The sequence below is a fragment of the Petaurus breviceps genome, unplaced genomic scaffold (assembly GCF_028583685.1).
Source record: "Petaurus breviceps papuanus isolate PSGF00001 unplaced genomic scaffold, PetGlider_PUasm1.0 84, whole genome shotgun sequence".
Taxonomy (NCBI): Eukaryota; Metazoa; Chordata; class Mammalia; order Diprotodontia; family Petauridae; genus Petaurus; species Petaurus breviceps.
Genome location: NW_027186645.1, coordinates 2,610,611 through 2,633,060, shown reverse-complemented (window position 1 = coordinate 2,633,060; position 22,450 = coordinate 2,610,611). Strand labels below are relative to the sequence as shown.

General features: G+C 38.0%; 2 protein-coding genes across 3 annotated transcripts in view; one reads left to right on the top strand and one right to left on the bottom strand.

Annotated features, from left to right (window-relative positions):
* The window catches only part of COG5 (component of oligomeric golgi complex 5), a 496,196-nt gene that overhangs the window by 139,074 nt on the left and 334,672 nt on the right, over window positions 1-22,450 (top strand). For both annotated transcript variants that reach the window (XM_069106989.1, XM_069106988.1), the window contains 3 exons: window positions 8,203-8,260; window positions 21,925-21,979; window positions 22,066-22,135. In XM_069106989.1, coding sequence (XP_068963090.1) covers window positions 8,203-8,260; window positions 21,925-21,979; window positions 22,066-22,135 — 183 coding nt within the window. The remainder of the gene's footprint in view (window positions 1-8,202; window positions 8,261-21,924; window positions 21,980-22,065; window positions 22,136-22,450) is intronic.
* DUS4L (dihydrouridine synthase 4 like) overlaps window positions 1-22,450 on the bottom strand; it is a 338,318-nt gene that overhangs the window by 33,305 nt on the left and 282,563 nt on the right. The window lies entirely within an intron of this gene.

Below are 22,450 nucleotides of genomic sequence, written 5' to 3'. Positions count from 1 at the left end.
GGCACAGTGAATAGAGCACAGGCCCTGAAGTCAGGAGGACCTGAGTTCAAATCCGGCCTCAGACACTTAACACAAAACTAGACATGTGACCTTGGGCAAATCACTTAACCCCAATTGCCCTCCAAAAAAAGCAAAAAAAAAAAAATACTAGGAATGACTACAATTTAAAGGAGCCTTGGAAATCCTTTGAGAATATAAATAATAAGCCTCCATTTTATGTATTTTTACAAGTGCAGCTTTTTGTACATTATAAAAAAAAATCTTTATATTTATCATGCTAGGCAGATAACCTCGGAAAGGAAAAATAATTTAATGTGTTTTTGAATTATCCCTTGCCATCAGTTTGTTTTCCCATAGATTCTGCCTTTTTTCCAGGCTATTAATGGCCATTAACAACTCAAACTGCATTTGTATTTGTAGCGGCAAGCACCCCAGTGTCCCCAGGGTGCCTGCTCACACAGGTTCTTGGATCTGCTTTGATAAAGGAAAGCAACTCAAAATGGGTTAACAAGCTTACTTTAATCAGTCAAACATGTATCATTTATCTAGTTCAGGGGAAAAAGGTCAGCACCCCAAACTTCAAAGTATACAGGCAGAATTATCAAGACAGAAACAGATCAAGTAGACAGCTTTCCAAACTGTCCAGCCATTACATCCAAACCCAGTCAACATCTGGGTTTTCCACATCTGGGTTTTTCAAAGGGGGGGGGGGCCTGGACAATGGCTTCCCAGAATACAGATCAAATCACAGAACACTTCTCAAAGTGAGCCCCCAAAACAAAGCTACACATCAGGGCTTATATAGCCTTCTCCTGGCTCAGAGAATGTAACAACCTTATTGACTCACTGGCCAATCAAGAAGTATCTACTGAAAAACAAGCCTCCCACCCCAGGCTTCAGGTGCACTTTAGCCTAGGGGCAGGGAAGATCTTCCAAATTTGCATTCCCATTGTAGTATTTCAACCCAGGGAATTAAGTACAATTGGCACTTTGATTTAAGTCACTTAAATCATCTGTGATAATCAGAATGGTTGAAGTAATCATTTAATTTTTGAGCAAAGTAGCTTCATTTGCATCTCCTACCTTGCCTCATTTCAACTCCATAGAAGGAGATACCCCTTTCAGGATAAGTTCATCACTTACCTCACTACCATGTTGCTAACTCAAACCTTGATTGACTCTATCTCCTTCAGCATTCTATCCTCTTTGGTGGGAGGGCTGAAGGTCAGTACCAAATTCCTCCCAGTGCCTTACTTTCTAGAGGGTAGAAATTGGACTCTCAGATCACACTATTTTTCATCTACTGCCCTGCCTGATTTCAGCTCCACAGAATAACACACTCCCTGGTGTCTCCCATGGCCTCCCTTCCCCCCCAGTTTTCCTGCCTCCTTTTCTGTGTTGTCTTGCACATTAGATAGTAAGGTTGTTGAAGGCAGAATCTATTTTATTGATTGTATCCCCATTGTTTAGTATAGTATCAGGCATTTCATAGCTACTTAATAAATATTAATTAGGTTGGATCAGATGTGTACATGTAGAATTCTAAATTGACAATTTCTTTTGAGAATTCAAGCAGGAAAATATGTCCTTTTTCCAGATTATACTTTGAGAAAGAATGAAAAAATTATTTAGCTGAACATTTTAACATTTTTAAAGTTTTTCATGCTTGTCTAATTATTTGTCTAAAATAGTCCATTTTTGGGGTGGCCAGGTAGCACAGCAAGTAAGAGCACCAGCTCCAGTGTCGGGATGACCTGGGGATCAAATCCGGGCTCAGACACTTAGCATCCACCCAGAAACACCTGGCCATGTAACCTTGAGCAAGTTACTTAACCCCAATTGCTTAGGGGCAGCCAGGTGGCTCAGCGAGTAAGAGCACCAGCTCCAGTGTCAGGATGACCTGGGGATCAAATCCGGGCTCAGATACTTAGCACCACTCCCAGAAATAACTGGCTGTGTAACCTTGAGCAAGTTACTTAACCCCGATTGCTTAAAAATAAATTAAAAAATAGTCCATTTCTTTCTTTAAAACATTATGTTCAACACTTATAGCAAAAAATAGTTATAATTTAAAATTTCATGTACTTATTTTGTCATGCATTTTTGTTGTTGAAGAAAAATAGCCAGAATACAATGCTTAGTTATGTCAGTTTTTGCTCCTGATGGTTGACATTCAAATATATCCAATCAAAAAATGTCTTAAAATGTCCATGTTGATTTAGATATAGTTCATCTCTCTGTTACTTCATAATTATTTATTTTCCTAAACTTTGGGAAGTAAAATAATCATTCACTTTTCCAATAGAGATGAAAAATTAATGCAAAAAATTCCCCAAATCTATGCTTTAAAATTTATAGTATGTACCTTCTAAAAATAAAGCTTAAATCTGTCTCTGAGTTGTGAGGAATACATATTGAAGTTATATATGGCGAATAAAGATTAAATTGAGTCTTCTTGGCTACTGACTTATATAATTATTTAAATTTAAAGTATCATACCATAATCTTCTATATGAAGAATGTTACTAACAGCTAAGTTTTGGAATATTTTTGATTATATTATTTAGTGACTTTATTAAAATTTCTTTTCATATTTTTACATTCAGTAGCTAGGCTGTCATTTTAGGGAAAAAAACTAATAGTAACATAGCAAAATTATGGAAATAACAACCTTTGTTTGAAAATAAGACTAGTGGCCTTTTCTTTCTTGCTGGAATATAGTTTTGCTTCATTTCGTATAAATTCACATATTAGAATTATGAACTTAAGGAATCATTAATTCACTCAAGAGAATGATATCACCATACCGACAGAATCTCTTCTGCTGTCTTTTCTTGACTGCTTTGTCCCTGCTCTTTCCATTTCCCAGGCAGCTTATTTCCCCTGCTATCTAGCTTATAGATGAACTGTTATCTCTATATTGATGAATGTGGTAGCAGTGAGGGGATAGCGATGTTCTATGCCATGGATTGGTTTACTTTGCAATCAGCTTGATTTTGTGACTTTAACAATAGTGAGCAGCCCAGCATCAGGAGCAGGGAATTTGGATGACCGCAATGGGTGTCCCCACTTCCTTTCCTTTTACTCTGATCTTAACTCCTCAAGTCATATCATTTGAACATCTTCTCCAGCTATCTCCTCCTTTACCTGTTTCACTTGAAGAGGTGGCTCTCCTCTTTGCCAAGGCAGTTCTTTCTACATGCCCCTTCTGACTTTTGCAGTCTTCTCCAGCAGATTATCCCTCTCCATCATTCCCATTCTCTCACAGATTTTCCTTGTTTTGACTTCTTCCCTGTAATCTACAAATATGTCCATTCCTCCTCTAATCTTAAAGCAACAGCAACAAACAAGAACAACAAAAAAACCTTCTCAGTATTAGCACCAGTTATTATTGTCTTATATTCTTCCCTTCTTACCTAAAAAAGAAATCTGTATTAGATGCTTCCACTTTCTGTCTTCTCATTCTCTTTCTCAATCTTTTGCAATCAGCAATCTGGATCATCATGTAACTGAATCTGTTTTCTCCGAAACTCCAAAGTTTTCAATGATCTCTTAATTGCCAAATCAAATAACAATTAGATTTCTCTGTCTGAATTCTTCTTGACCTCTCTGCAACACTGGACAGTTAGTCATACACTCTCTCTCTTTTTAGGTGTTCGGGACCCTGCTTTCTCCTGTTTCTTCTCCACTTGTCTCATTACTCCTCAGTCTTATTTGCTAGATCTTTATTCAGGTCAGACCTACTAACCTGGGGTGTTGTAGCAGCAAGCACCCCAAGCGCGTCCTTAGGGTTTGCTGCCCATACAGGTTCTTGGATCTGCTTTGTTAAAGGAAAGCAACTCAAAATGGGTTAACAAGCTTATTTTAATCAGTCAGACATATATCGTTTACCTTGTTCAGGGGAAAAAGGTCAGCACCCCGAACTTCAGAATATTCAGGCAGAATTATCAAGACAGAAACAGATCAGGTAGACAGATTTCCAAACTGTCCAACCATTACATCCATACCCAGTCAACATCTGGGTTTCCACATCTGGGTTTTTCAAAGCGGGGGACTCTCAACAACGGCTTCCCATAATTCAGATCAAATCACAGAACACTTCTCAAAGTGAGTCCCAAAACAGAGCTACACATCAGGGCTTATATAGCCTTCTCCTGGCTCAGAGAATGTAACAACCTTATTGACTCACTGGCCAACCAAGAAGTATCTACTGAAAAACAAGCCTCCCTCCCCAGGCTTCAGGTGCATTTTAGTCTAGGGGCAGGGAAGATCTTCCAAATTTGCATTCCCATTACAGGTGTTCTCCAAGGTTTTGTTTTTATTTTCTTTCTGTATAGTTTTACTTGATAATCTCATCAGGCTTCTTGGGTTCAAGTATCTCTTTGTAGAGAGTCTTAGATCTACTCATTTAATCCTAACTCTAACTCCTGACCTTCAGTCACATTTTGAACTGCCTGCTGAACATCTTGAACTCAACATGTTTAAGACTTTACTCATTATCTGTCATTTCTCCCAAGCTTTCTTCTCTTCCTAACTTTCCTTTTATTGTCAGGGGCACTGTTATCCTCCTGGTCAACCAGGTTTGTAACCTGGGTGTCATTTTCAGCTTCTTACTTTTTCTCATTCCTCAAGTCCAGCCAGTTGCTAAATCCTTTTGATTTTACTTTCACAACATCTGTTATGCTCCTTCTTCTCTCCTGACACTACCAGCACATTGATGCCCTCTTCACCTCATGTCTGAATTATTGGAATAGTGTTTTGTCTTGCCTCTAATCTCTCCCAACTCCAATTCATCCTTCACTCATATACCAGAGCAATTTTCCTAAAGTTCCAGTCAGTTTATGTCACTACTGAATAAGCTTCAGTGGCTCTCAAGATCAAATATAAAAATAATTCTTTTTGGTTTTTAAAACCATTCATATCTCGGCCCTTTCCTTTAAGGGGGCATAAAAGAAATATAAAGTATTTTTTTTTTTTAGAGGGGGAGGGAGGCAAGCATTAGGAGCTGGGGAGAATCTGGAAAGGTTCATGTAGAAGGTGGCATTTGAGTAGAATGCTGAAAGAAGCAAAGGCTTCTGGGAGGTGGAGGTGAGGTGGGAGTGTATTCCTAGTATGGGGATGACCAGTGCAAAGGCACAGAGATGGGAGATGGAGTGTCATGTATGAGGAACAACAAGAAGGCCATTTTGGATGTCCTATAGATTGTGGAAAGAAGAATAATAAGGTTGGGAAAATAGTTTAGGATCAGGTTATGTAGCACTTTTAAAGCTAAACAGAGGAGCTGATATTTGGTCCTAGAGGCAATAGAGAACACTGGAATTTGCTGAGTAAAGGAGTGAGATGATTAGACCTATACTTTAGGAAAATCACTTGAGCATTGTGGAGAGGATGGATTAGAGAAAAGAGACCAATTAGGAAGCTGTTGCAGTAGTTCAGGATTGATTTGATGAAGGCCTAACCCAGGGTGATGGCAGTGTGAGTAGAGAAAAGGGGAAGGATGTGAGAGATACTGTAAAAGTAGAAATGACAAGATTTGGCAACAAATGTGGATTAAGGGAGGGTGAGCAATCAGGGATAACCCTGAGTTTGTGAACCTGGTTGGTTGGGAGGATAATGGTGCTCTTGGTAGAAATATGGAAGTTCAGAAGAGGGCTGGATCAGAGGAAAAGATAATGAGTTTGGTTTTGGACATGTTGAATTTAAGATACCTGTGGCAATCCACTTTGAAATATCCAGTAAATTGCTGTAGATGTGTATCTGGCACTCCAGAGAGAAATGAGGGCTGGATATATGGATTTGAGAGTCATTTGCATAGAAAATGTAATTAAGCCCATAGATATTGATGCCCTCTCCATGTGATAGAATGCAGAAACAGTGGAGAAGAAGGTGCTGGAAAAACCTTGAGGTTTTACCACAAATAGGTGGTGTGACAATTATGAAAATCGTAAGTCATATCCCCCACCTTCTCCTTTTTGTACTATTCTCAAATCTACTTATCTAGCCTTGGTCTCTCCACTGACCTCTACTCTTGCAAATCCAGCTGTCTCTTAGACATCCCTAGTTGGGTATCCCGTAGATTTCTGAAACTCACCATGTCCAAAACTGAACTCATTATTCTCCCCCCTCTCAAACTTCCTTATTTTTCCATATATATGTTGGGGTTTTTTTTTTGGGTGAGAGGAGTCAAGGTGGCACAGTAGTTATTAGAGTGCTACACCTGGAGTCAGAAAGACTTGAATTCAAATCTGGCCTCAGGTACTTACTAGCTGTGTGACTTTGAGCAAGTCATTTAACCTCTGTTTCCTTTATCTGTAAAATATTGTTGTGAGGATGTCGAGAGGTGTTAATGAGGATAAAATGAGATAATATTTATGAAGAGCATATAGACATGCTTCATTATTATTGTTATTAATTATCCTCCCTTCTCTTTCCCCTTTTAAAAACCTTAGAGTAGAATCAATCTACCTCAGGACCCCCATTTTTCCTAATTTAACTCCTTCAGTTCTGAAGGGACACTTGTTTGTTTCTTCCCTATTAGAATGTTAGTTCTACCCATCATTCAGCCCCTTCCAGTTGCTCAGATAAATTTACCTTTCTAGATTTCTCTTGATTCTTGTGTTTGTACTATAGAGTACCTGCTCAGGTTTGATTTTTTTCATCAGAAATTCTTGAAAGTCCTCTTCCATTAAAGGTCCATTTTTATTCAATGTAGGTATGATACTCAACTTTGCAAGATAAGTTTTTTTGATTAAAAGCCCACCACATCTTTTGCTTTTGCAATGTTATATTTAAGCATCTCTTATTTTTTTGTAGAACCTGCCAGGGCTTGTGTGAGCCTATTTATGATTCTTTGATACTTGAACTTCTTTCTGCATGCTTGTAGTATTTTTCTTAGACTTAAGAGCCCTTGATTTTGGTTATGACATTATCCTTTTGGTGTTAATAGATTATTTCTCTTTCTGTTTTGCCTTCTGCTTTTGATAAATATGGGCACTTTTCATTTTTGATTCCTTGAAATTTGGTATCTAGGCTATTTTAAAAAAGAAACATGGTTTTCAAGGAGACCAGTGATTCATAAATTGTTTCCTTGAGTAGCAGGTCAATTGTTCTTAAAAACACATACCCTATATTTTCTTTCAATCTTTTGTTTTAATATTTGGTTTTAATTCGTTTTAATATTTTTGTTTTTATTTTGTTTTAATATTTCTTGCAGTCTCATAGAATCTCATTTGGTTTTATTCTAGTTTTCATGGAATCAATTACTTAGATAAGGTTTATCACTTTTTCTTCTAAACTATTAATTCTTTGAATTTTTATCTAGAGTATTTCATTTTTTATTTTGTGTTGTTTCTATTATGTCTTCATGTAGTCTTTGCAAAAAATCTCTTTTTTCATTTGAAACTGCTTACAGTAGTTATATTTACCGTCTTCTTTTTGGGGAGCTCTGGATCTATGGTAGTTTTTTTTACACTGACGTGTCTCTTCTTTGGCTTACTTATCTCATCAGCTTTATTTAGTTCCTAAACTGGGACTTCTCCTTTCCCCTTCCAGGACCAAGCTCTACCCCTTACTATGTTTTTAGTGCATTTAGTCCACATTGATCTTGACCTAGACTCCCTAAGTTACTGTATTGATTTTTACTTTATGGGGTTAGACCTCCCCCCACCAGTTTTTGAAGTTCAGAGTGCTAGATTTTCAGGGCTTTCTATGGCATCTCAGGACAGAGTGTTAGAGGGAACTTCAGAACCCATGGACTTGAGGTGACTTAGGCTCAGCATTTCTGTTGGGCCAGGGTAGAAGGTATGTGTTGGTGCTGTTGCTCCTGCTGTCTCTGGCCACAGGGCAAGCTATACTGGCATATATCTGGTCACTTAGGATTATGCTAGTTTGTTTTCCCTACACTGACTTTAGCTTTGCTGGTGGTTGCATTTTCTCTTTCCTCTGGGCTTCTAGTTGATTTTTTTTTATTCAGTTCTAGCATAGAAAAAGTCACCTAATACAGTTTTTCTTTTGATTTCTTGATTATTATTTGGTCTTATGCAAATTTTAGTTTTTGCCAGAGTGAGGCATTGTACTCACAGGACTGGCTTTGTTCAAGTAGCCATCTTGGCTGGAAGGTCCAAGGAGATTTAAGTTTTTTTGTGTGTATTTCTTGCTAACTACAATCAAAGTAAAAGCTACTCATTGATTCTTATTTTTCAGGTAGTTGCAAGGCATGAAGATTTATTGGCGCAGGCAACGGGGATTGAATCTTTAGAAGGTATGTTTCATTAACTATTAACAGTCTTTTTTTTTTTTTTTGCCTTTTGGAGGGCAATTGGGGGTTAAGTAACTTGCCCAAGGTTACGTGGCTAGTTTTCTGTGTGGGTGTTAAGTGTCTGAGGCTGGAACGAGGAACTAAGCTCGGGTCCTCCTGACTCTGGGGCCAGTGCTTTACTCACTGCACCGCCTAGCCACCCCTATTAACAGTTTTTAGAATGAGAATTTGAACTTATTATTTCTGTGTAGTTTGCCTTACAGGCAGGATAGGAAATTAAGTTGTGTAGTAGCAGATCAATTTACAGGAACATTTCTTATTTTCTCATCTAGTATCCCAATGAAACTTAAGAATCACATAGCAAAATAGCAAAGATTATTCCAGGAATTAATAAATGATAAAAACAAAAACTTCTCACTTTTCTTTACTTAATTACAAATTCTTCTTTTCATTTGCTAATCCACTAGAGAATTTAGCTTAGGAAGCATCTCACTTCCTTTTTCTACAAAATGGAAAGCTGATTTATATACTATGTACCCATTCGTAAGAATTTCACTTAAAGCTAAAAAATTTAGGTGTCTTGAAGATTTTGTGTATGTTTAGTATGACCTTTGGGAGCCTGTGCTTAATACATTGGTTGTTTCAGCATTAAGTACCTATTCAATATTTAATATTGATTCAGATACAAAAATAAGATATAAGCCCTATCTGAGAACTTAAAATCTAAAAAAGGAAATAGTCTTCTTTCTTTCCTTTTTTTCTTGATTTATAAAAGAAGTATGAAACAAAATAGAACATGCTAAGTCTGTAAGAGTTATGAATGAAATTGAATTCTGAGAACACTGAGAGATTTATGGAGAGAAAATTAATTTGAGTGAGAGTGGGAATCATTGCTTTTCTATAAATACTTAAAAAAAAATCCCTGAACCAAATATCTGGACATTAAATTTAAAATAGTATACTTTGTCACATATGTTTTTCATTTTACTCTGGAAGTGGTGCTGTTAGAGGACCATTCCAAATATTAAATTAGAAACATTATTTATACCAAAAATTTACTTCCTAGTTAAAAAAAAAGGTTTTGCAATTTCTAAGAAAGCCATTTCCTAAATCCTTTAGAATTTAAGAAAAAAAAAATCATAGTTACTAAAAGATATTTTATAGAAAATGTGACCAACGAGTTAGAAACTTTTTTTTTTGGAGGGGGAAGGCAGGGCAGTTGAGGTTGTGACTTGCCCAAGGTCACACAGCTAAGTGTTAAGTGTCTGAGGCTGGATTTGAACTCAGGTTCTCCTGACTCCAGGGCCACTGCTCTATTCACTGCACCATCTAGCCACCCCCAATGAGTTATAAACTAATGTGAATGAATTGTTATAAAGGAGATAAGACACACTTCTGGTGAACCACAGAGATATTATGGATTATCCATGATGACATTTCTTTCCATGTACAAAGAATTATTGAAGAATTATTTGCCTTTCCTCCTCTGAGATTCATACAGTCCACATCAGATGTACAGGAAACTCCTCTTTCTTTTTCAAAAAGTTCAGTATCTGGATCACAACCTTCTCTCTTCCTCACTCCTTCACTTATTATACTAGGCAACTTCAGTGTCTATTGAAACTCCCTCAAACAACCTAACCATTCGGTTGCTCAGCCTGCTTAGCTCCTGTGGCAGCAAGCACCCCAAGCCTCCCCAGGGTCACTGCCACCACAGGTTCTTGGATCTGCTTTGATAAAGGAAAGCAACTCAAAATGGGTTAACAAGCTTACTTTAATCAGTCAGACATATATCGTTTACCTTGTTCAGGGGAAAAGGTCGGCACCCTGAACTTCAAAGTACACAGACAGAATTATCAAGACAGAAACAGATCTAGTAGACAGATTTCAAACTGTCCAACCATTACATCCACACCCTGTCAACATCTGGGTTTCAACATCTGGGTTTTTTCAAAGCCGGGGGGGCTCCGGACAACAGCTTCCCAGAATCCATATCAAATCACAGAACACTTCTCAAAGTGAGCCCCCAAAACAAAGCTACACATCAGGGCTTATATAGCCTTCTCCTGGCTCAGAGAATGTAACAACCTTATTGACCCACTGGCCAATCAAAAAGTATCTACTGAAAAACAAGCCTCCCACCCCAGGCTTCAGGTGCACTTTAGCCTAGGGGCAGGGAAGATCTTCCAAATTTGCATTCCCATTACAGCTCCCATGACCTACTCTTCCCCTGCCATCTTGCCATGACCCATAATTGTGCCACCTCCGTGCTCATGACCTCTGAAATCCCCTTGTCTGATCAGTCTTTTTAACTTTTATTTTACCCGTTGTCTTCCAATACTGAACCCTCAAGTCTTTAGTAGGTGTTACTCCTGCACTAGCCACATTCTCCTCCATTCCCTGCTCTACTCCGTGCTGAGTGCCTTCGGCTCCACGCTGGCCTCCTCTCTTGAGTTCCTTGCTCCCTTTATCATTTTGTGTCTGTGTCTTATCGAGCCTCAGCCTTGGATCACTCCCGTCAGTCACCGCCTCCACTTCTATGCAGGTGCTACTAAATGAGGATAGGAAAAAAATTATGGAACTGTGCTGAGTGATCCAGTACAAATTTATGTTTTATTACCTGACTGAGTCCTAAATGCTGCAAGGCAATCCTACTATACCTTCCTTATTGACTCACTGTCCCATTCACCACAGTGGCTCTTCCAAACCATTTCATCTTTCCTCAGACTTCCAATGACTTCCCCACCCTGACCCTTTCAGCTGAGAACCTTGCCCATATTTTACAAAAAAACTGAGGCTACTCACTGAGTGCTCCCTTTTCTTCCCACCATCATCCAGATACCTTTTGCCACTATCTCCTCTTTTACTCCTGTCTCAAATGATTAATCTCATAAGATGGGAGCAGCACTTCTTGCTAAGGCCAACCCCTCTACATGTGCAAGTGATCCCATTCCATCCTGTTTCTTCCAGCAGATTGCCTCCTCTATTATCTGTGCTCTCTCATATATCTATAATTTCTCCTTGTTCACTGATTGCTTCCATACTGCCTAAAAATATGCCCATGTCTCTCCCATTCTCAAAATACTGCCACTTGATCCATCCATCTCCAGAATCATTCCATATCTCATCTCCCTTTTGTGGCTAAACTACTTGAGAAGGCTGTCCACTCTAGGTACTTCTACTTCTTCTCCTCTCACTTTTTTCATAACTCTCTCCAATTTGGTTTCTGACCCTATCATTCAACTGAAACTGTTCTCTCCAAAGTTAGCAACAATCCCTAATTGTCACAGTCCTTTTCTTGGTCCACATTCTTGACTTCTTTGAAGCTTTTAACACCCATTGATCATTTTCTTTTCCTTCATATTCTCTTCTTGCTAGGTTTTTAGAACTTTATTCTCTTCTGCTTCTTAGACCCCTTCTCATTCTCTTTTGCAGGATCTTCATCCAGGTCATGCCTTTCAGTTGTGGTTATCTCTCAGAACTCTGTCTTAGGCCCTCTTTTCTTTTCCCTCTGTACTATTTCACTTGATCTCATCAGCTCCTGTGGATTCAGTTATCATCTCTATACTGATGGTTCTCAAATCTATTCATCTACAAATCTCTCCACTTACCTCTACTTTCACATCTCTATCTATTAGATATCCCTAATTGGATGCCTGATAGGCATCTTAAATGCACCATGTCCAAAGCTGAACTCATTATCCTTTGCCTTTTCAGACTTCCCTCTTACTGTTAAAGGTACCACCTCCCCCAGTCACCCAGGCTCCCAACCTGAGTGTCCTACTTGACTCCTTACTGTCTGTCTCTCCACATCCAATCTGTTACCAGTGCTGGTCAATTTTACCTTTATAACAATTACCCCCTTTCTTCTCTGACACTGCCGCCACCCTAGTGCAGGCCCTTATCTCCTTGCACCAGGCCTATTGCAGTAGTTTGCTTGTTGGTCTGCCTGCCACAAGTCTTTTGCCACTTCAGTCCGTTCTCTACTCAGCTGCCAAAGTGATTTTCCTAAAGGGCAGTTCTAACTGTGTCACCTCCCTATTTAGTAAACTTGAGTGACTCTCTATTACCTCCAGGTTTAAATACCAATTCCTCTATTTGGCATTCAAAGTCCTTCATAATCTAACCCCTTTCTACCTTCCCATTCTTCTTATACCATACTCCTTACCACGAATTCTTCATTCCACTGACACTTGCTTTCTTGCTGTTGCTTGAACAAGATACTTCACCCCTTGGCTTTGGGCATTTTCATTTTTGTTTTCTTAATGCCTGAAATGCTCTCTATCTCATCTCTGTCTTCTAGCTTCCTTCATATCCCAGCTAAAATGCCACCTTGAACAAGAAGCCTTTCCTGACACTCTTTAATTTTAGTGCCATCCCTCTGTTGATTATTTCCTCTTTTTCCCATATATAGCATATTTCTACATAGTTGTTTGCATGTTGTGTTTCCCATTAGGTTATGAACTCTTTGAGGGCAGGAACTTTTTGCCTTTCTTTGTATCTCCTGCACTTAGCATAGTACCTGGAATGTAGGAGAAGCTTAAATGTTTATTGACTGACTGAATAGTAATTCAGTCATGATTGAGTTTTCTGTGGTAACTAGTAACAATGACAGTTGGTTTAGGTTCTTTACCTAACTCATGTCTCCCTTGGATAACACGGATAACATCTGTCTCTTACTAAAGTGGCCTTTCTCTCATTTTCAGAGTTTAGTGCCTGAGAACTTCCATTTTGATAATTAACTATAATTATATTTTGGTTTGGTTAAGGTTTGGAAGGGACCTTAGAGGTCATAAAATCTAACTTCCTAACAGTTTCCTGATGCTCAGAGCATGTAAGTAGCTTGCCCAGCTTACACAGCAAGTGGAAGATGTGGGATCCCAACCTGTGTCTTCCCACCTTCAAATCCAATGCCTTGTCTGCTGCGTGGCATTTTAATGAGTTTTTCTTGTTGTTCTGTCCAGATAAAATTAAGCTGCTTATCATAAATGATAAATTTGATAATAACTCTTGGCCTTGTCAGTAATCATAATCCTGACCTACATTCAAATCCCTTCTCTAATATGTACTAGCTGTGTAAACCTTGGAAGAACATTTAATCTTTCAGTACCTCAGACAGCACTCTAAGACTATAATTTGCAGAACAGTTGCCAATCTGCAGTAGAATAGAGGGAGTTTTATAACCATGGTGTACTTTATTATAGTGAAATCGCAGGTCTCATCCAAAAAACCCCAAACCTGTAAGATTATATAGGTTTATAGCTAGCTAGGTCCTCACTGGTCATCTAGTTCAACTCTCTAATTTCACGGAGGAGAAAACTGAAGTCCCATGAAGCTAAATGACTTGCCCTACTCATACATGTATCATGGAGGCAGAATATGAAGCCATGTTTCCTGACATAGGACGCAGTGTTCTTTCTACTGTCTGGAAAATTTATTGAGTCCTTGAAGGACTCATCTTGGTCATTATATTGATGAAATGGATGTATCAGTGTTGGTAATTCCCCCATTGGTATATATCACAAACCATTAGTCCATTCTCATTCTGTGTGATTTTTTCCCGTCTTTCCTTAAATCTTTTATAGAAGATCTACCCAATGCAGTGGAGGTTTTTCTTTGTTTTACTGTTTGGTGGAGACAAGGGCAGCACTCAGGATCTTTACTCACCACATGACTGGCACATCTTCTTTTCTGGTCACTTAGGTCTGATGTTTTTTTAATGCCACTTTTGTGTGGAAGATGTCACTGGTCTACATTAGCCTACTTTAAAAAAACCAAATGGATTTTTCAATTTCCCCTTGGGTTACCTTTAATTCTGATTTTTTATTGTGGTTTTTCATGATTCTAAGCCATAAAGTATAATTGGAGGAATATTGGTTTTTGAAAGATGATTTTTTGTGGCAAAGAGCAGCTTGGTCTCCTCAGTTTCTGAAATGCAATATAACTTAAGCTCTTTCTCTCATTAAGTTCTGGCCCCAGTTAATAGCACTTGCCTAAGAAGTATATTCTGGAAGATTAACTCATTGGGTTGTCCATCTGATTGCATGTCATATTCTGAGCTGTGTGAATGTGCATTTTCTGGGTTTTCCTGATGTGAATGGCTGCACCAAATCTTTATTGAGTAACTGTAGATCTGAATGAGGAGTTTCTGTAATGTTTAGGACTCAGTGTAGTTTTCACAATTTCATACTTATGAAGTGTGAGTATGGTTCTCTAAGGCCATATTACGGCCCTTCACATGCTTGAGGACAGCTGTCATGTCTTCTACACCTACCAAGTTATTTCTTCTCTAGTTTACATGTGCCTTGATTTGAATTGAATCTTCAATGGCTAGGGGCAGCTAGGTGGTGCAGTGAGTAGAGCACCGGCCCTGAAGTCAGGAGGACCTGAATTCAAATCCAATCTCAGACACTTAACACTTAACTAGCTGTGTGACCTTGGGCAAGTCCCTTAACCCCAACTACCCTTCAAAAACCAAAAAAAAAAGAATCTTCAATGGTCCCTTCTGCCTTTAGGATAGGATGTTCAAAGGATGTTTATAGCAGGAAACTAACCATAGTTGGCTCTTTTGGACACCTTGCTTATCAGTGTCTTTACTAAAATGTATCCCTGACAGGGTCAGAATCCAATAGAACTATTAACAACCTAGACCTGAACACTCTGTCTTAGTTTAGCCAAAGAGCGTGTTAATTTTGACTCCCATGGAGCTTGCCATTCATAAAAACTCCTAGATCTTTTCCAGGCAAATTGTCATCTGGATAAGCATTCTCCATTTTATCTATGTGAATTTAATTTTTTTGGTAGGGTTTTACTTTCATCCCTACTCAGTTTCATTGTATTCTGTAGTTATAGCTTGTCAGGATCTTTTTTTAATCCTGTCATCCACCATATTGGTTATTCCTCTCAGTTTGTGTAATGGGTAGACAATTTCTACTAAATTCATACGTAACCAATACAGTACTGTAATGTTTAAAACCAGAATTATAGTAAAAGACAAAAACTATTTTTTTCATATGGAAGGCAGCTGTTATATGTTCTTGACAGTATCTTCCTTACAGGACTCTTTATACACTAAATCCCAGGGTAACATGAGTATTGAATGTATTTTAAGCATGGAGGGCAGCCTGTATAGAGCCTTAGAGCTGGGAGACAGGAGTTGTAGTAATAACATTAAATTGATGAATTGGCCAGAAAGTGTAAAGAGGACTATTGTGAAATAAGCCTGGAAAGGTAGGCTTAAATTTAAACGCCAGTCTGAGAAGTCTGCTACTATCCTAAAGGCAGAAGGGACCATTGAAGATTCTTTTTTTTTTGGTTTTTGAAGGGTAGTTGGGGTTAAGGGACTTGCCCAAGGTCACACAGCTAGTTAAGTGTTAAGTGTCTGAGATTGGATTTGAATTCAGGTCCTCCTGACTTCAGGGCCGGTGCTCTACTCACTGCACCACCTAGCTGCCCCTAGCCATTGAAGATTCAATTCTTAAGCAGAGGAATTAATATGGTCAGACCTATGCTTTAGGAAGATTGTTTTGGCAGCTGTGTGGAGAATGGTCAGGTTCAGGGAGAGACTGGGAGCTGTAAGACCAGTTATGAGTTAGTTGCAGAAGTTCAGTTATTGAGGTAATGAGGACAATGAAACTGGGCAGTAGAGATGTGAATGAAGGGGAGACAGATGTGAGACACTGTGAATATACAACTCACAAGACTTGGAGGCTGATTGGATAAAGCTAGTGAGGGAGAGAGGACAGAATTAATGACTTCTGGATTGTAAATCTGAGGGACTGGAGGGATGGTGGAGCTCTTGTGGAAAAGGAGTTTGGAGAAGCAGCAAGTTTGAGGGGAAGATAATGATTTTTTTTGATACATTGAGTTTAGATTCATATAGAAGATTCCAGTGGTTTAATTGGTGAGGCAGGACTAGAACTCAGCAGAGAGGACAGCCAATCACAGCCTGGTGCCCGCTTCCCTTTATAACATCATTGTAAACTATTCCCTTTTCCATACTCTACAATCTTCTCTTTATTCTTCGCATATGATATTTGATATTCCATCTCTTATCTTGGGGTTTGCACTGATTCTCTCCCATGCCTGAAATGCATTCTTTTCTCATGTCTCCCTCATAGAATCCCTTCATTACTTCAATACTTAGCTCAAACTTCACTTTTGACAGGTAGCCTTTTGTGATCCCCCAATTGCCAGTGTTTTTCTCTTTCTAAATTTCCTTTGTGTTTATTTTGTATTTATCCTATATGTGTTTATATATGTATATATAATATATATATACATGTACCTACGTGTGTGTGTATGTGTGCGTGTATCCATATTTTCTCTAATTAAATGTGAAAAATCTTAGTGGACTGAGGTAGATGATTCTGAAATTTCTCATTATAACCAATACTCTCCTGCCTGTCACTTAATTCTTTTGACATTTCTTCAGTGCTTGCCACTTCTAACTTTCTTTGACAAAAATATTCATGATGTTCAAATGTGGAGCATGAGTTTGGTCTTCCTTGGCCTTTTTCATTTCTTGATTCACAACCATACTTTCCAATTTTGTGGGGACCATCTTTCCCTGGGCCCAGCTTTGTACAGAATTATTTAATTGGGAAGATCAGTTAAGGTTCTTGAATTTTTGTGGACTGGCTCTGCTTCTTCATCCTCTGCCATAGATACTGACTAGTACATAAGCTGTAATTTTATTTCTAATACTCTGTTAGCTCTTGTTTATTTTGAACAATGTACAGCAAGGTATCTACATGGTCAGTATACTTAAACTCAATAAGCTACATATATAATTGTGTTATTGTGAGAAAAATACTTAGTAAACTTTAAAACATAAAAATATGAACTATCATTATTAATAGTATTAATCCATCAACATTTGGAGCAGCTGTGCTTTTGTTAGTATGGGAATTCCTCCCAGAAACACTATTTTCTATAGTAGTGATTTGATTATGTTGTTTAAATAGCTGTAGACATAAAACTATCTTTTCAAGAAGTAAAGTAATTTCGAGTTTTGATTTATTTAATGCTAAAATGTAATTTTGCAAAAATAATGCTTTTATTATTTTCTTGTAGTAGGGAAATAATGCATTATCCTTTGTTTTGTTATGCTATTTAACTTAATTGAGGGTTTAAAAATTTGTAAATTAATGTATTGATATTGTAGTTCTGAGGGTGTTATGCAGATGAATAATGAATAGAAATTTAAACTAAGACTTTTTCATCACATATTTATATGTAATTTGACATTTTCTTTTTCAGGGATTTCTTTCTTTGTTAATGTATTGAGGTTATTTACTCTTTAGTTAAGGATTTATGCATAAATATGTATTTTATCTAAATCTAACTTACATGTTGCTTTGCATCATCTGAATATGGGTCAGAAAAGATTAAATAATTTTCTTTGTAACAAGGTATGTTTCTAAATGTACATTTGAGATGCTCTCTGATACATAGCTAGTCTAGTCTTGGATCTCAAGTACAGTAATCCTGCTTCATGTTGTGTTATTAATTGCTTGATATATTAATACTAACTACCAGTGCTATGCAAACAAAAAGCATACAAACGCACATGTACCAATCTGCTTTGTCTAACCATTCAAGTCTCCTTTGTACTGGTTATTGAGAGAAGCAGCTGTATATAGGGTAGTTTCAGGAAACTCTCCTTGTCTAGAAGTATGAGTTGGTTCTGAATAACCCAGGCATTGAAGGGCAAGGCTAGCACTGTTTAAATGCTGCAGCATAGAAGGATCTGGACATTTTTTTCAGCAATATCATTCTAGAGTAAGTAGATTCTTTTTTTTCAAAAAAATTATTTGCTTTTAGTTTACAATGTTCAGTTCCACAATCCCTTGAGTTCCAACTTTTCTCTGCTTCCCTCTCCCTCGCCCCCACAATGGCAGCATGCAATCTGATACAGGTTCTACATGTGCTTTCATATTAAACATTAGTCACATTGTAAAGAAGAATTATAACCAATGAAATGAAGAACAAGAAAGAAGAAACAAAACAAAACAAAAAAGAGAGAGTGCAAGTAGTTTGCTTCAGTCTGCATTCAGATTCTGTAATTCTTTCTCTGGATGTGGATAGCCTTTTCCATTATGAGTCCTTTGTATTTGTCTTATAACCTTGCATTGCTGAGATAAACCCAGTCTATCAAAGTCAGTCATCACAGATACGATGTGTCTGTAATTATGTACAGTGTTCTCTTGGTTCTGCTCCCCTCACTCAGCATCAGTTTATATTAGTCTCTCTAGGTTATTATGAAGTCCATCTGTTTCTCATTTCTTATAGCACAATAGTATTCCATTACATTCGTGTACCACAACTTGTTTAACCATTCCCCAATTGAAGGGCATCCCCTTAATTTCCAGTTCTTTGCCACCACAAAAAGAGCTGCTGTACATGTGGATCCTTTTCCCTTTTTTATGATCTCTTTGGAATACAGCCCTAGAACTGGTACTGCTGGGTGAAAGGGTATGCACATTTTTATAGTCCTTTGGTCATAGTTCTAAATTGCTCTCCAGAATGGTTGGATCAGTTCACAACTCCACCAGCAATGCATTAGTGTTCCAATTTTCCCACATCTTCTCCAGCATTTATAATTTTCCCTGTTTTTTCATCTTAGCCAATCTCACAGGTGAGGTGTGGTACTTAAGAGTTGTTCTGATTTGCATTTCTCTAGTTAATAGTGATTTGGAGCATTTTTTATATGGTTATAGATTTCTTTAATTCCTTCCTCTGAAAACTGCCTGTTCATATTCTTTGACCATTTAGGGCAAGCAGATTCTTGAATACATTTTGAATATTTATTATATGTGATTCCCTCTATCTCCCCATCTTGTGGAAAGGGGCCTAATTTGGCAAGACCACATCACCTATGACAAGAGAAAATATAACTGGAATGTGTATATGTATCTATATTAGTTATTACATATATTTATTTATACCATGTACCCCCATCTTATGCCATAAATTTTGGAAAGGTACAGAGTAGAATATTAATATTAATAACAATAATTGCCAGCACTTTTATAGCACGTTAAGATTTGTAAAATGCTTTACAAATAGTAACTCATTTTATTTTCACATGCTCAGAGCAACCTAGGGAATATGTTGAATATGAAGGGATCATACCTAAAAAAGTAAAATTAGAGGCGGCCAGGTGGTGCAGTGAGTAAGACTGCTGGCCCCAGCGTCAGGAGACCTGGGATCAGTTCTGGCCTCAGATACTTGGCACCCACACAAATTAACTGGCCGTGTAACCTTGAGCAAGTTACTTAACCCCAATTGCTTAAAAAAAATAAAATTAAGGTATAAGAGAGGAATCTGCTGGGAGAAGGAGAAAAGGAGAGGTAAAATTAAGTAAATTATCTCACATAAAAGAGGCAAAAAAAAGCTTTTACAATGGAGAGGATGACAGGGGAGGTGAGAGGGAATGAGTGAACCTTATTCTCATCAGATTTGGCTTAAGGAGGCAATAAGATACACACTCAACTGGGTATGAAAATCTGTCTTACCCTATAGGAAGGTAGGGAATAGGGAGTAATAAAAGGGAGGACAGGTTGAGGGAGGGGGTAATCAGAAGCAAACACTTTTGAGGAGGGACAGGGTCAAAGGAGAGAGTAGAATAAATGGAGGGCAGGACAGGATGGAGGGAATTATAGTTAGTCTTCCACAACATGTCTGTTATGTTTTGCATGACTACACATATGTCACCTGTATTGAATTGCTTGTCTTCTCAGTGAGGGTGAGTGGGGAAAGAGGAAGGGAGAGAATATGGAACTAAAAGTTTTAAAAAAGAATGTTAAAAATTGTTTTTACATGCAACTGGGAAATAAGATATATAGGCAATGGGGTATAGAAATCTATCTTGCCTTATAGGAAAGTGGAAGAGAAAGGGATAAGAGAAAGGAGGGGAATGATAGAGGGGAGGGCAGATTAGGGCAAGGGGGTAATCAGAATGCACACTGTCAGAGTGGGGGGAGAGGAGACATGGGGAGAAAATTTGGAATTCAAAATCTTGTGGAAGTGAATGTTGAAAACTAAAAATAAATTAACAAAGTAAAAATAAAATAAAATCTAAAAAGTAAAAGAAGAAATTTGGAAGATCCTAGACCTAGTATTGAATAACATTGCAAAAAATAAAGGTGATTCTATTTAATAGTCAGGAAATGGTTGGTTTTTGATGTAGGAGTAATTTCTGAATCAGTTGTCACATCAACAGCTTGTTAGAACATTAATGAAAATCAATACTAAATTAGAAGAAAGAATAAAAATGTAAACATACAACACCCAATTATGGCAACTCTTACTAAACTTTAAATCTGCTGAAAAGTGGGAAATAGATTTAAAAAAAAATTCAGTTCTTACCACTTTCATTCTCTCTTTTTTTTTCTTTTTGGAGGGGGGAAGGTAGGGCAATTGGGGTAAAGTGACTTGTCCAAGGTCACAAGGCTAGTTTTTTTTTGTGTGTGTGTTAAGTATCTGAGATCAGATTTGAACTCAGGTCCTCCTGACTTCAGGGCCAGTGCTCTGTGCACCTCACTGTGCCACCTAGCTGCCCTGGAAATAGATTTTTCTTTTTCTTTTTTTTTTTGCCTTTTGGAGGGCAATTGGGGTTAAGTAACTTGCCCAAGGTTACATGGCTAGGGGTGTGTGTGTGTGTGTGTGTGTGTGTGTGTGTGCCAAACCAAGGTCCTCCTGACTCTGGGCCGGAGCTTTACTCACTGCGCCACCTAGCCACCCCCACGGAAAGAGATTTAAAAAAACCCAAAACCATAAATTGACATAGACTGTTATCATTTCCTAAATCATTTAATCCGGGACAACTAGGATCATGAAGGGCATCGAGTCCAAGTCATATCAAGATTGGTTGAAGGACTGGGGGAGGATTAGCCTAGAGAAAATTCAGGAGGCCAGACCAGGGACTGATTAGTGAGACCTTGATCTTTAAGGGCAGAACCAGAAAATGATGTCAACAGAAAATATCCTAGCGATTAGAGCTATCCAGAAGTGGAATGGGTTGTCTCAAGAGGTGGTGTGTTTCCTCTCCCTTGTTGTTGTCATTCGGTTGTTTTCCAGTTGTGTCCAACTCTTTGGGATCCCATTTGAGGTTTTCTTGGCAACGATATTGAAATAGTTTGCCATTTCCTTCTCCAGCTCATTTTATAGATGTGGAAACGGAGGCAAGCAGGGCTAAGTGACTTGCTCAGTATCACACAGGTTGGATTTGAACTTAGGTCTTTCTGACTACAGGTCCACATTCTATCCATTGCATCACATTGTTCTCTTCCTAAGGATCTTCAAATAAAGCCAGAATGACCATTTGTCAGGTTTATTGTAATGAAAATTTCTTTCAACAGTGAGTTGGACTAAATGGCTACTGAGGTTCCTTCTAACTCCATGAAGATGAGAAGTTGAGTTGAACTAGTGGAGGGAGCACTTGGATGAATGTAATTATAGCTCTGTTAGGGCACCAAAGATCTACAGTAAAATGAAAATGAAACTCCTTCTGTGTCCTGTTGTTGTGTTACCTAGAGAAGTATAATAGATCCTTGGGTTATTTTTTTTCCCCAAGTTTTAATAAAATTCCTATCTCCATTCTCATTTCCTTTAGGACCTGTCTAATACTTTGTAAATAAATGTAAAATGTTACTGTTTTCTAGGTGTTCTTCAAATGATGCAGACAAGAATTGGGGCCCTCCAGGGAGCTGTTGACAGGTATGTTGTTGTGCAAGAGCCCAGGGGAATAGAAACATGACAATTTTTTCACTCTACCATTTTAAAATATTATTATTCTTTAACAGGATCAAAATTAAAATTGTTGATCCATACAACAAGATAGTAGCACGCACAGGACAACTGGCAAGGCTTCAGGTAAGTTGTCTTCTAAATGGATTTTTAATGAATGTGGAATGACAAGAGATTATAGAGGGAGGAAATAACATACATTTTTCAAAACTGTATATCCAGTGCAAAAAAAATGGTATAGTCAAAACGATCCTATTCCTTTTTTCTGTATAGGATATATATGTATATACATATATACACATACACCACACACATATACACAATGCATATACGCACATATGCATGTGTATATATACATACACATATATGTATACACACATACATTCACACATTGTTATATGTATGGTCAATTGTATTGGTCAGTTCATTTTATAGTGCTTA